Source organism: Athene cunicularia (genome assembly GCF_003259725.1).
Source record: "Athene cunicularia isolate RWA chromosome 12 unlocalized genomic scaffold, athCun1 chr12_part1, whole genome shotgun sequence".
Classification (NCBI taxonomy): Eukaryota; Metazoa; Chordata; class Aves; order Strigiformes; family Strigidae; genus Athene; species Athene cunicularia.
In genome coordinates this window covers 2,356,338-2,371,643 of record NW_020799116.1, presented here as the reverse complement: position 1 = coordinate 2,371,643, position 15,306 = coordinate 2,356,338, and the positions used below count along the sequence as shown (strand labels likewise).

The following is a 15,306-nucleotide window of genomic DNA, read 5'->3' as shown; positions in this document are numbered from 1 at the left end:
AAAAGTTACTCATTGATTTTTTTCTGCTTTTCTCTGCAGTACAGCCCATCTTCATTTCAAAGACCTAACTTTAACTTATGGTTAGTAACTTTCCTAAAGATGTGATCTTGCTTCAGATATGACAATGACCTTTTTTTCCCCTTCTTCCCTGCAACAGCAATGATGTACGCAATGGTGTCTGGAGGGAGATGTTTATCTTGCAGTTTATTCTAAGGATTGTTAGATCTGGGGATCTGGCAGGGTGTGTTGGAAACAAGATCTATATCCTATGCAGTTTTTATTGAGAATGTCCTTGTTAAACTTTCAGCGATGTCTCCTGTTCATCTAAGGCACTTATCTGATCACATGTTAATGAATCTCTTTGAGGAAAGTTGTTACCTAAATAGGTAGAACCTACTTTCTTATTCCTAGGGAAGAAGAAAAAGGATATTATATGCTTCTTAGACTCTTGTTTTACTTCTCATTAAAATTCTAGCAGTGTTAGTGTGGGACAGTGTAGAGAAGCTACCAGCAGTTTGTCATTTATTCTTAATCAGCTCTATTCATTGGACATGACTTCATTTTGTTGAACAGCACCAGCCTGTCTGCAGTTGTTTTTCAACTGCTTTTAACCCCTCTGGAGCTGATGGTTTGTTAGTGGTACTGAGAACCTGAGAGAAGACCCTTGCAATGGAGGAGGAGTGGAGAGGTGCAGCAATAATTATAACACCAATGTTAATTCTTTCTTAGTATTGCAAGGTAGTACCTAATCCGGTTCATGGATCAGTGTGAAGTTATTTAAAATGTCAAACTAAGTAATTTGGCTGTGAGTTCATAGCTAGAGTATGAGGTTCTCAAGGCCTACCTGTTTTTCTGTTTTCGTGCCTTGCATCCTACAAATCAGCTCTGTGTGAAGGAGCAGTTTTAGGACCTAGTCCTAGTAAGTATTTTTTAGATCTCACATCATAAAACTTCATATGTATGTATCTTAGGGGAGTTAAGCACATGCAAGTACCTACATGTAAGATTTTGCAGGATTGGGTTTGATCAGTTATTAAATTAACATGCCACTTACATATGTTAACTGTACCTGTTCTGTGTTTCTAATCTGTACATGTTCTCATACCACATGTACTTTTTTTTGGTAAGTTGCTCAGTAGGAAAACATGTATCACAGTTGCCTTACTAGCTAAATGCTTTTCTCTATTTGCCTGACTGTGATAACACTGTTGAAGCAAGAACCTGATGTTTGGAGTGGTTTTGGTTTATTAACTGAAAAATAATTAATGTACATGTGGTTTGAGGATTCCATAGTTTAAAATTTAAAAACAGATCCCAAACCTCACATCAATAGAAGTGTCCGAGTATTTTTAATTAAAGTTTTAAGTACAAAAAAAAAAAAGGTGCTACAACACATAACAAATAACACACTAACTTTTTCAGTCTGGTGGACTTGAGGGAGCACATCATGTGAATTATATCAATTCAGAGAAAGCTTACATCAAGCAGCATGGAAAAACTGAGACATGGTAAATGCTACAGAGAAAACTTACTCTTTATAGCAGTGAGCCACTCTCAGAAGAGCAATGCCCAAAGGTTGTGCACAGCTAGGTTTTCCTTCTTAGCTGCTTGCCAAGAGCAGAAGCTGGAGAAGCATTAGTAGCGATATGTCAGTACAGTGGAGTTAGGGCTCAGCACTCAACAATGACCCTTTAATGAACTCCTTTGCTGCCCTAAGGGTCCACATTGCAGAGTGTTCATGTGGTCTGGGATACACATGCTGCACAGCTGTTACAGCTACTTTGACCTCCAGCAATCCTGAGTTTGCTGCCATCTTAAAAAGTTGCTTCTGGTTCAAACTATCACCTGCTCTATTACAAATTTTCCACAGCTTTCCAGATAATTTTCTCATGGGTAAAGGCTTTTATTTGATCCTTATGCAGGATTTCCAAGTGATACATCATTGCTACTGCTTGATATGTGGTGGTTAGTGCTTGTGAAACGCCGTATCTGTTTGGGTGCTGTAGGGTTGTTCATGTGGCCAGTTTAAATACAGGTCCCATTTTAGACCTACTAAAAGAAGCTGTCCAGCCACTTCTGTATTGAGCAGATGCATCCTATTTTCCATGTTGGTATTCTTTGTATTGCTGTGCCACTAAGACACACAGTCCCAGAGAAGATCACAAGATATGTGATACTGTAGACGGGCCTACAAAACAATTGTGGTTTGGTACAGGAATACCATGTCTTCTATGATAGTGCTTTTAATTTACTATGTATGACCTTGTTTGCTTTTTCTGAGGAATATGTAACAGCTTCTACTAGAACACAGTTGTCATCTTGCACTGTCTTGTGCTCATCTTATTTTCAGGTACCAGTACACAAGAAAATAACTTTTTTCCTCGCCAAATTCTCATGGTGATCAAATTAAACTTTCTCATCTCTTCTTTAATCAGTAGCTGTTCTAACTTGATCTATGCAGTTCATTTCTGTTGAGACACTTATTTTCAGACAGGCTACCTGGATTGTAGCACTGCAGAACAAAGATGGAACATGGTTAACTCTGTGTGAGTTGGAATTGTTTTATTTTTTTTCTCTCAGTGAACTCAGAGATACCTGATTAGCAGAAGTAGTGATACCAATAAAAAATCAACTTCCAGTGTTGACTTGCACTAATGTGCTTTCACTTTAAAATTGATTTCCATGCTTACAGAATACCCGTTGCTCTGTTGAGCAAAACCATTAAACACAAGCTAGTAGCTGAAACAAAATGTGCAATGTTTCTAACTAATGGAGGGAATGAAGTAGTTAGCTATACAAGTACCAGCAAGTAAATTAGAGATTCCAAAAGAATGGGAAATAGAAGGAGGGAAGGAAGTTAGCTGAGTATTTTTGGGTTCCCCCACTCTACTTGCTTTTTCTGTAACGTGTGTATGCGTTGCCTCCTTTTGAGATATCTGAGATGTGTAATATATTGATGGCTGTCTTGTTTGCATACAACAGTGTTTGCATTTAGTAGTCATTAATCACTGTATTATAGCAGGCCCCAAGAGAACACACCAGGGTATCAATATTCTAGTTCCAAATAGTATTTCTACTAGTGGTAGCTAGAAATGCTTGTAAATGTTAAAAAATTACTTTCCTCCACAGAAAGGAACTACACAGACATTTACCCTCCCCACAAAATCACCAATCTGGCACAAAAAGTGGAATATGGGAGTTTGTTTTAATATGATACTGACTATAACCACAACGCATTATGTTCATCATTAAATAAGATCCCCTGCAGGTAAAATGGCCTCTGTTGAAAAGCATGTTCCTCAGCCTCGTTCTAAACCTACACTTGATTTTCATTTATTCTGAGAGGTCCTTTGAGAACAGACTGTAAATTCATGTACACATCTTTATTGATATTTGAAAGAGAACTTGTCAATCTTTTTGTTGTGAGATGATTTCTGGAGACAGTAAAGAAAGCAGTTGCTATGCTGTTAATTTCTGTAAACTGACATTTCAAATTAAGCCAAATTCCTCGGTTAAAAAGTGTTTTATTGCGTTAATTAAAGGGCTTGGTGGAAATGCCACGTTGTTGGATACCACTTTAGGTAACAACAAATAAATAATGAAGTGAAAGAGGGAAAGCAATGGAGAAGGGGAAACTTCCTGAAAAGGGGGGGAAGGAAGAAACACTGTTAATGCACTCTTGGGGAAAAAAGTGGGGCTTTTATTCTGTAACTATCTGCCTGTCATCCATTTCCAAATGAGCTGAGGAATTTTCTACTGTTCAGCCAACATGAAGTTAAAAGCAAAATGGCAACAAATGGAATGAAAGAAGCTGATTTTCCAGTTCCCAGTGATAGAGAACGATCTGATAGCCTAAGTTGTAGACTAGGACTTCCATCATTCTGCACTAGTATTAGGTTTTTCTAGATACTCTATGTGTTTCAGTGCTAAATATCTCCTCTTTCCTGAGAGCATTAAATTACAGACATGGAATAGAAACATGCAAAAGTAGCACATATACATGCTTTTTCTCCATAATCCCCTGGAAGAATAGACTGACTCTTCCTGCTTTACTTGAAGAGGGAATGTGTTCCAACCAGCTTCATTTGCTCTTGAGTCCTTAAACAGAGGATGCAGGTCTTAAACTACACTTTCCTCAAAATACCATGTTAGGGAGTGATTTAAGTAGCTACCTCTTAATTACTATAGGGTAGGGTAAAATTGATTTAGTAATAATGCTTTTGCAGAACAGAACTATTTTTACCTAGAGTGCAGATATTACCACTCCTATGCTTTTGTGGAGGGACAAATAATCCTCAAGCACAAGGGGAAGGAAGCCTATCTTCAGTATATCAACCTGAAGTGTGACCAAGAGAAATAAAGCAGAATCAAATGCCAGTGGTCCGAGGACAGTTCAGATAGCCAGGTTGCTCTCACAGGAACTACAGCTACCTCATCTAGTACATAGTCCAGCCGATCCATTTACCACCTCCTGCCTTTGTAGCATTAGAAACTCAACATTAGAGCAGCTGCTAGTTCCTCGTGTTTTGGCCCTTCCCTTAGCATTAAGGCTTTTTAGTTGTAATTACTGTGAAACCTTTGTTGTGTTACAGACTGAAGTACTAGAGCAAAGAGCAAAATGACCTTAGAGAGCAAGGGCTGGTTTTGGAATCAAGTTTGAGCCAAAGTGGTTTCTGCAGCAGACCTCAGCACTAAGCATTGATGATAGCAATGTACATCTGTAAAGGAACTTGTCCCAAGATAAGTCACATGTTAGTGTGTTTCTGTTCAGCAATGGGATTATAATTGCCTTCTAGAAAGCAACCTGTTGTATTGGCATAATTACACTCTGATGTTAAATCAATCTGAGCTCTTTTAAATACATGTTGTTTGACATGCTTGTTTAGTATTATGCCACTTGTAAAGCTGAAATAAACTGCTGCCTGTTAGTGGTCACTTATAAAGAAAACTCCAAGTAATGAATGTATTATGTAAGCAGCTTTTACATATTAATATCAGGCTCTGACCTGGAGTGTGGAAACACTAATCCATATCTTTAGTTTTGCCTTGTAAAGTGATTCTCTGGGTGGAATCAAGCTCAAATTAAGAACCGACTTGTAACCTATGTATGATGCACTAGTTAATTTTGTATGATAAGGCTGTGTGTTCTTCTGAAAAAAGTAGCCATGTCCCAAGTTTCCTGTCTTAAGCAGTGAAAGGAGAAAGGATGGTAAGTCTGCTTTCATCACTTCAGCAAGGAGCATGTTGAATGGAAACACGTGAACTAACTACACCTTTCACTGCAGTGTTACTAAAAGGCAAAGTTCAGCACTGTAATTTCTGAAGCAGAAATTATTTGCACCCAGTTCGAAGAATATCTGATACTTGTTTTCCCAAATACGCTTTCCAGGGTTTCACCAGGCTGTTCATGTTCACAAGGAGTTTGCTGGTCCTAGAGTCCTCCTGGCCTGCTATAAGATAGTCAGTACCTAGTTTTTTTAAAAAAAAAGAAAAACTTCGGTCAATAAATAGAAGAAAACAGAACTAAATGCAGAATTTCTCTATTTCATAAAGATCTGGCATGTAGCATCAAAGAAGTAAAGCATGATGTGAAAATGCAGAGTGAGGAACATAGAAATACAGGGACATAAAAATACAGGGATTTCTTTTTTCCTCGCAAACATTATTCTAGTCACAAGTCACGGAAATTAAAAAATTTCCTGGAGGGCTTTGGTAAAACTTTGTTCTCTGATAAGAAAATGCTTTTTACTGCAGCTGTCTATTGTCTCCCTCTTTGGTGTGGATGAATCGAAGGACTCTGCCCCAGAAAGGCTGATGGGAAGTGTTGAGTAGCCATAGCTAATGTTCATACCGAGTTGTCACCACTGTTTACAGGGGAAGGAATATTCACGGTAAGCATTTTGTCCTTACCAGGATTGAGAATGGGACATGTGCATCCCCTGTTGGTCCAGGATTCTGGGTAAATGCTTCTGTTGCTCCGAGCAATTTTCACTTTGCCTGATTTCAGGACCTTCTTCACTTTCACAACAACTTCTGCATGGGTCCCTTTGTCATGAGCTGATAGGATTCTTGCTTTTATCACTGCCAGAAAGCACATCAAGATAGAGAACAACAACAAATTTCTAGATGAATTTTGTGTTATACTGCTAAAAAGGTAGAATTTTAACACCTTGAAAGGAGACATGAAAAAACACTGCAGTTGTACAGGAAGTGCATTCCAATGCTTGTCCATTTCAGTCATGGTTCTAAAATTTGGAGAAGAAAACCTACATTTTTCAATGGAAGTAGCTAACTGATCCTTTCACCATGTTATTTAGCAACTACTTTTTAATTGGCTGATGTCAAATGCTTGGAAATTGTAGGAAAGCACATGTATGTGTATACGTATGTATACACATCCAAGAAGGGTGGAAAAAACAGATCAGCAGCTAACAGTCTGATTTTAAGCGTACTGATTCTAGGCTTTATATTTCGCAGTTTGAAAACTTGTGTTGAACTTTAATACTGGCCTCTCAAAAATTTTGTCATGTGGGAAGGGACTGTCTGCTCTACAGGAAGGAAGTCAAGAAGTTTCCTGTCTGAGAGATGAGAAACCAGGCCTGTGAGAAACTAAAAAAAAGCAGCCTGAGAAAGCAAAAGTTAAAGCTGATAGGAGAAATGCCTCAAACACTTGCAAGACAAAACTATGAGTCACAAGGCACATGGTATGGAGGTCAAAGCTGATAAGGCTGCCCCAATAACACAAGATGCAGCCAGAGGAGGGAGTCCTGTGGAGGCAGAACAGCTCTGCTCTGGTGCACCTGGGCACATTTCAAGAGCCATCTGTCCAGTGAATGACCTTTGCTTCATTATCCATGAAATGCATATTAAAATTAACACCCCTCAGTATGCTAACGAAGGCTGACATGATCATGCTAATTGCATCATCCCATGAAACACCTTACCCTTCCCTGGACATGGGATACGTAGGTATGTGGGTCAACCTAGGGGATGGACCCAAGGAAAGTGGGTCTAAATCAAGACGGGGGGAAGAAAGAGGGGTGAAGGGGCCAGGAGAGTACAGTGAAGCAAAGAAGATGGATGCAAGTGAAGACAATGGCTGCCTCCTGGAACCCTCGCTGGTGGGGTCAGCGCAGAAACCCAGACCCGTGATCTGTATTTCCCCATCCCCTCTATCTCCCTCTTTTCACTTTCCCATTCAGAAATGCAGGGCATATTCTATTGCTAACCACAACTTGCTATATACTTAAGCCAATTATCGTGTGTCCAATTAGTACATTGTGGGTAGTTAATAAATGTTTGGACTTGGAGACTTGTTGTCTGCTCCATTGGGGATTTACGAATCTGAGTCCCTTGTCTCCCTTGTCTGAGCGGGACGTGACACCGTCAGACTGCAGGCATGTCACATGGCTAAAATTCCATGATTGCACAAATAACCAGAAAAGGCATTTTTGTTTTGTGGCCCAACATCTGGTTACCATGATAAATTTCAGTTCCTTTAATAGGATCCCATAACTTTTTGGCAGGGTAGTCTCATCTAGATCAGCCCCACAAGCAGGCTTTGTTGTGTCGTGACACAAGCACATCAAACCTTTGGATCCCAGAGCTTTCCTTTCTTGCTTCATGGGATGGTGTGGACCAGGTGTTCATAAATTACAGTATTAAATACCTTCTTGGTAAATGAACATGGCCATTTGAACTTGCATAATGAGAGCAAAACCAGTGGCAGTTTAGATGCAAGGCTTTTATCGTTTATTCTTGATGTAGAGGCCAACCATTCCCCTGAGTTATAATTCTCACACTCTTTATGCTGTAAAGGGGGAAGCTGACTGGTTGGAGAGGAGACACCATGGAACCTTGCATGAGAAATGCTATTCAGTTCTGATCAGGAGTTGAACACATCACTAGACAAAAAAGGCAGAAGAAATCCTACCTCTTATTTCATGACTTAGCCAGTCCTGTCATTTTGCATAGCTATCAGCTAATAACGTGAATAGAGAGAACACTGTGAAATTATCGTACCTTGAGGGCATCTTACCCACTTACCATAAGCATATTTCATTTGGCAGAAGTCAGCGACGCTTCCAAGCACCTTTTCTTTGCACACACACTTTTCTAGCAGGGCAACCGCAGAATGCAAAGGGTTGGAGAAGAGCCAGGACACGAAGCAAATGGGAAAAAAGCAGCAGCAAATGATACTTGGTTATAAAGTTATAGATATCTAACTCCCATCATTTGGTAGACCTTAAAAGTAAGTTTGAGAGTGAGCTCAATTATTTACACATCTGTTTCTTGTTACATGATACAATAATTGTTCTGAAATCTGATCAGTAATGTCAAGTAAAATGCAGCCCTCATGGGGTCTATTGTACAGTTAATATACTGATACTAATAAAGAGATTTGTAAGAATAAGATCCAGGTGTAAATCATGTAAGTACTAATACCCTTGTTCAATCCCATAAGCTAAGAAATTCTGATCCTTGCTGGTATTAGGGTAATAGCCCTCTCAGGAAAGTCAAGCTCTGCAATAGGTGGCAGTGTTACCTCTGGGTCTTACAAAGCCACGGATGCTGCTCAGTGCCGACCTTCCTGCACGGCGTGCAAAACTGAGAACTAGTTCGGTATTCAAGGCTCCACCTCATTCTGTAAGCCTCCTTTGTACCTTTAGCTGGATACAGTATGCCTGACTTTCTCTCCTGAGCTGTTGTGCCACAAAGAATATCTTACCCTTAAAATCATTTGCATTCCACCCTAGAGGTGGTGCGTTTCAGTGACAGCTGTCGTGATCTTTTTACAAATAGCATTTGAAGTTCTGAACAGCAACTGAACGCCTGAGCAGGAGCTGTGTAAAATCATAAACATTACGACTGTAATTACAACAACAAAAGGAGAGTATTTTTTCCACACAGTCTTATTCATGACTCATCAATTTCCCAAACCGAAGTTGGACAGTACAGGTGGTTTGGAAAATAGCAATGTAAGTGTAATGGTAACCTATATAGTTCTGATTAGCAGATGTTGCCAGCAGATGGGGCCAGGCAAACTAGAGATGAGTGGGGGAATTTACGTTGGGGTGGAGAGAAGAAAGAACTGGCACCGAGTGAAGTTACTAAATGTTCCCAGACTCTGGGCTGTACCTGGGTGCCTCAGGGCAGAAAATCCCTGCTCGTGGTCATTCCATTTCCACTCCTCTTCGCTCTCGTTGCTTGGCATTTGCACAGGGTCAGGGATTCGTCCCCCAATGGGGATGTTAAAGAATGGCTCATTGTCATAGCTGAAGGGACACGGAAAACAGAAGACTTACTTAGGACACGAGATGGGTGGGAAGCAGGTGTTTATAGCACGTGTCTGTATCCACAGATGAGCTTGCTTGCTTCGGGTTGGGAGTGCAAATGAGAGCACAACTTCATGCCATAGGGAGAGATCACAAGATCTAGGCTTTTATTTAGGCCTTACTACTGCTGACCTGGTATTTTTAAAGTAACTACGTATTGGGCCTTTTTTGCTCTTACTTACTTGTTTTTATTAAAAAAAGTAACTCAAAGTTAGTGACTACTTGTTGATGTCACTAGGAACTGAGGACAGCTGCAGGACCCATAAAACTGCAGTCACTCAGCACATCGTAGGATTTCTGCACTGATTAATGCATGTTTGGGGTACAGATGCCTGTCCTCTAAGAACAAGAGGGAGACCTTGTAATTCATTCTACCCTGGGCATAGATGAAAGGCAAGCTCTCCAGACTCCTCCATCTATTTCCAAGGCGAACAGGTGTACGCTATTACATATTTCCATGGGGTTGTGGAGTTGCCTATTATTACTGCAAAAGGTCATCATTGCAAGATTGCCTTGGATAATACGCTGGACTTCAGAGCATGCCAGCCACTGAATGGAATCTAAGAAACCTTTTATGATTTACAGCCACCTGTTCAAACGATTGCGCACCCTCCAGCGTCCTCCAGTTACTTTCAGTGCTGCAATATATCAGTTAATCTTTGTTTCATTTCACAGAATCCCATCTCAAAATGAACCCAAAGGAGGGCTGCTTTACCCATTGAAACAGTTTCCAGTATGCTGGTCGCAGTCTCTGGCACAGTCACAAGGGCGACAGCCATTTTCTCCAAAGCCCCAGTAGCCCATGAGACATCTATCGCAGTTGGGGCCCGCCACACCTGGCTTGCAGTAGCAGAATCCCGTCTTGGGGTGGCATCGCCAGCTTCTGCTGAAAGTTGCGTTGGCTGAACCCATTGGCTGGCAGGCGCAAGCTATGGAGATACGGTAAGAGGTGACTGAGATTATGTGCCCAGGGGTCATCTGGTTAAGTGACATTTTTGCAAGCCCGATAAACTCACGCCCTCTTCCTTACGCTCAGTAGATTTAAGTCAGAACCAGTAAACACGGTGTTGTCAGCCTACATTTGCAATATTATTTTTGTTTCTTTTTAACTCATTACACACAACAAACCAAGTACAACTGGGACCCATTTTTGTGTGAAAGTCAGTTCTTCCCTGCTACACAAATCTTGACTATACGGGGTTTTGAAGCGGTGACAGGAAGTCTCCACTGTGTCTTGATTTTTAAAGGGTGATTCACTTTTAAATGTTTTGCAAAAAAATTTACTAGCATGGGCAAGGTAGAAAATGAAAGCTATTGTCTTTCCTGTGAACACAGAGATCACAAAACTACTGGTTCCTCTGGGGTTAGATACAGCTTATACAGGTGGTTCAGGTGACCTGAAACATTTTTTCGATTTCTGCCTCCAAGGAGTCCAACAAATTTCCTTTAGTAGAAGTTCTAAGGGACATATCTCACCATGAAGTACTGCACGTGTGTAAGGAAGCTGATGAAATTTTTTGTACAGATACATGAGCAGATTTGTTGTAAGGAAGGTAGACAGAATGAGAGAAAATCTCTAAACTCACTAGACATATTTTGCATGTAGATGGAGATGAGCAAACAGGAGGAAGAAAACCCAGATCTTTTTAATGCTATTGCCAGTTTGACACCAGCCTGGCAACTCAAGGCAACATGGCGGTAAAACAGGCAATTAGAGCTCCTGTGGGCAACTCTGCCTTCACAGGCAATGGATTGTCATAATCCCACACCACCAATACGTTCCCAGCGTGGCAGTATCAGGGAGTGGGGTGGAAAGGAATACATAGATAGTGGTGCAAAGCCAACACAGTTGACTCCATCAGGGCAGAGATTAGATGAGATGGTCAAGCCTTGTGCCAACAGCTCTGTAAAGGTAAAATACAAGCAATAAACATACCCACTTCTGATATTCAAACAAGTATGATTAAAATGAGAACTAAGCTGAACTCTAGGCCTTCATATTTCAGTGCTTTTTCATACTAACAAAGCAGCTTTTTCATACTAACAAAGTGGCTTTTGCTTGTAGCAGAGACCAAAATGGAAATGCATCACTACTTCATCCATCTGGAAGAGAGCAGGTCTAAAAATCTTGTGGCTAAGACCTGCTTTAACAGAGATTTTCAGTTAAATATTGAACACCCAAGGTGTTTAGATAGCTTGGATCGGGGGCCAGCCTTTTGGATGCGTATCTGAACCAGACATGATCTCCAGAGCTTTTGAAGTTTGCCCATCATTGCTTCTAATCAAACTACTTTTCTTCATGGGCTCATGGATAAGATACCAAATGAACACTCTGATTCCACACATCATTTTCCAAGGGGAAGGGCAAAGTATATGGCTATGAAGTGTAGCAGGGACAGAATCACTTTTCATCTGCAACCTCATATTTGATGGTCAAGAAAAGAAAATGTCTTCTGAAAATAGCACAAGAAAAAGGCTGAGCAATTTTGTTTTAAGGGCATTTCTCTTACGATCTGCTTACTACGTAGTTATTTTTTTTCTCCATGCCCTATGTTCTTTATGCCAGTATTTTTAATAATATTATTACACTCTGCTGTAGACGGATCTCCGTCCGTTGTTTTCAAGGGACACTAGCACAATAGCCTAAGGACAGAAAATAAGCGTGCTGTCATGGGCAATGTACTCAACACAATGAGCTGGTTGGCGGATGGCAGCAGGCTCGCCTGTTTGCCACAAAGCAGTCTTGACTTTGGGAGCAAACCCAGGGATTTTGCTGTCAGTTCTGGAGAGCAGGTGTAACAATGAAGTGCTCATTAGCACTGACAGTTTCAAAGGCAAGTTCTGATTTGTTGCTGCTCAGCTTGAATTATTTTCGCCCAGATTTTTGTAGGGCTGACTACATCACCCTAAAAGAGGAGACACTTAGTTCTACCTGTCAGTGAAAAAAAATGGATGTAATAGATTTGGGGATAAGGATGGGAAACACACGCTTCCTTTACTGCAGACAGGTCTGAGCCATAAGAACTAAGAGGTTGCCAACATCTGGTTTGGCTTGAATCCAGGTTTCTGATTTCACTGTAATATCTCCATATGTAGGATCTACCTGTGGAGTTTTCACCTTAAATTTCTTACATTTCTGCAACATCTGGGTCCATCTTTATTCCCATTTTATTTCTGGTTTTCAGGTTTCATCAGTTAGGGTCACATAACAGATGGGCAAATCATTAGCATCATTAGACTACCTATCACCAACTGAGACTAGATCCTGGTTCAGGAAGATGAGACCTTCTCCCATCCTATCCCTAAGGGAAAGTATTACAGGACAATGACTGACAGCATCGGCAGAAGCTGAGGAGGAGGTAGGAAAAAAGTGCCTTTTTTTTTTTTTCTCCTCATTTTGGGGCTACAGTTCAGTAAAACTAATGTTCTCAAATGAGCTGTGAGACATATTCCCCAATTAGAAAGTGGGGCAGCTTCTGGTGGATCAGAAAGCAAGCTGAATCAATACATGTACAACACTTTCAGATGAGTTATACAAGTGGCTTGCGAACGCTTTACTCAGTCTGTGTTTGTTTAGCATTTCAGCTTGGGTGTGTACATTGTCTGGCTTCCAGAGTATTACGGCCAAAATCCCAGTTGCGCATCTAAGGTAACTCCCAAAATAAGAGCCCACATGTCACATGCTGAAAGGGCAGCTGTTGATGACTGGGTTTTATCTGTTTAATAGTACCCCAGATTTGCAGATAAACCTCATAATTAAAGAAGCATAAAAGCAAGTTTCTAAAACCTCACCCTTTTACATTTCCCAATATTTGACAACACAGCATCTTTCCCTGCTGATTTTTGCTTCTTTTCTCTTGGCAAACCCTAGTTTTCTCTCTATCCGCCTCCCTGTCTAACAAAACACCAGCCGACATGACAATGGCCTTGTTTGTCAAAGGCATCATCAATTATGTTAGGGACGGTGTGCAGACAGTTTTGGCTCAGAGATGGCTGGTTTATTTGGGTTCTCCCCTTGACAGCAGTGTAATGAAAAATTTCATTATTGTACTTTAGAATTGGCTATCAGTCATGAAACATCACAAAGCATCCTCTTGCCTTTTAGTCTCACTCCTATACTAAGTTTGTTTTGTCAGAACCTACTGTAAAAAGGAGGAGACAAAGAATAATGATAAATGAATAATTCATACAGCAGTCTCCACTCAAGTCCTCAATAAATCTGTCTGCCCTCAGCACAGCTGTCTTTCCCATGTAATTAGACACAGTTGTAAAATATAGTATTGGTTGTAACAGTACAGTCCCAACTTACAGGAAAATAGCAAGTGCTCCAAGTAATTCAGTGGACTTTGACAGATCTTGCCTTAAACTTCTGTCTAATAATGCTGCATAAGATACAGCTATGAGAACTCTGGCTATTTGATGAAAAACAGGCAAAACGAAAAATCAAACAAAGCCTTTTGAATCTGAAATATATACATGTGCATCTTTGGAGCATATGACTGAATCAGGGCAATTTTTGAAGCATGTCAGATGTGGGGATTGACTCAGCCGATGATGTTTCTTAAATGAAGGAAATAAGATAGACAGCTGTGTGTGTGGTCAGGGCTGATTAAGACAGACTTTGAACCAAGATGTGATCAGGCCTTTGTGATATTACAATTAAAAGTTCACTCCCTCTGCTCTAAAGTAAAAGGACGAGAAGCAGAGCTTTTCAGAGTGTGTGTTTGTGCATGTGCATCTGGGCACATTTTAATTTTTAACCCTTCTGCTTAGAGTAAAAAAAGCTTGTTTTCCTGGAGACCCATTTAAATGGCTCTACATGCCTGCATTGTTTTTTAAGCTAAGCAAAGGGTGAGTACAAAAGAGGGTGCCATTTCAGAAGGATCCCTTAAGCCTTCAAATAAGCCACAGGAAAGAGCCAAGGATACGGCAGCTTTTCTAACCATTGGTTAGGAAACGATTAGGCTTCCGAGTCAAAGCTCCCATACAAGTCTATATCCAAACTACTTAATCCTGTGTTGTCACCCCCAATAACAGGCAGGTGTGTGCCTCGCTCTTTTCATGCCTTCCTTTTTTTTTTATAATATAGATCTAAGTAGTGTCAAAACAAGGCTCTGCACACAACCTGGCTCTCATTCATCCCCAGCTGCTAGGAACAGGAGAAGCAAAGGGATCAGAGGCAGCTACCTCTGCAGACAAAAAGAAATAGCAGATTCACACTTACATGTCAAATTTCAACAGATTTTTTTTTGTTTTTTTCCAAGGGAATGTCTTTGCAGTCTCACATTGGAGGGTCAGCAAAGGGTGGTTTGGATAGTGCCAGGACATCCAATTGTTATACAACTCTTTTTTTCTAGCAGTGATTAAGAGAGAATGCTGTTCATTATTATGACTAATGCTTAAAGACTCTTTCTGGGCCTGGGCAGTGTCCTGTTAACTTTCTGGGAGCCTGAGGGGGATGTCACAGCTGAACATAGACTTTGCTCTGGATGGCAGAGCACTCTTCAAGCGTGCTTTCTCAAAGGGATTAGCACAGCATTTCATTCAGCTTTTTCATCAGATTTCCTTTCCCAGCTCAGTATCTACTGTACACAAGGGTCAAGTTTTGATCTCCCATTGAGGTTTTTTTTTTCCTCTGAGTTCAAATGGGAAGCTGAGGACCAGGTTGCTCTCACCAAAATCATCCATTTGCAGTTTATTACTGCTTTTCAGCACTTGCCCAGTGGGTGGGTTTTTCATTTAGTGTTGTTAGTCTGGCACTGTTTCCTCAAAGTGAGATGATGCCTTGGAATTGGTACATTTAAATCCTCACAAACATGCTAATCCAGAAGTGGCAGCTCTTCAATTTATGATCAGCAGGCTGAGGTATGGGAGAAATGCACCTGGTGGTCTAGTGTCTTACATATTAATAACGCTCAAAACAGTAACTGTTTTTTTACTGAGTAACCAGGGTTAGTTTTAGGGTCACACA

At 40.6% G+C, this 15,306-nt stretch overlaps 1 protein-coding gene across 1 annotated transcript in view; it reads right to left on the bottom strand.

The window, feature by feature from the left end:
- Positions 1–1,898: 1,898 nt before the first annotated feature.
- Positions 1,899–15,306, bottom strand: part of LOC113484819 (netrin-4-like) — a 51,147-nt gene continuing 37,739 nt past the window's right edge. The window contains exons 6-10 of the mRNA XM_026857458.1: positions 10,051–10,264; positions 9,139–9,275; positions 8,047–8,115; positions 5,911–6,081; positions 1,899–5,468 (exon numbers count right to left, since the gene is read on the bottom strand). Of these exons, the coding sequence (XP_026713259.1) occupies positions 5,332–5,468; positions 5,911–6,081; positions 8,047–8,115; positions 9,139–9,275; positions 10,051–10,264 (728 nt within the window). The 3' untranslated portion in view covers positions 1,899–5,331. The remainder of the gene's footprint in view (positions 5,469–5,910; positions 6,082–8,046; positions 8,116–9,138; positions 9,276–10,050; positions 10,265–15,306) is intronic.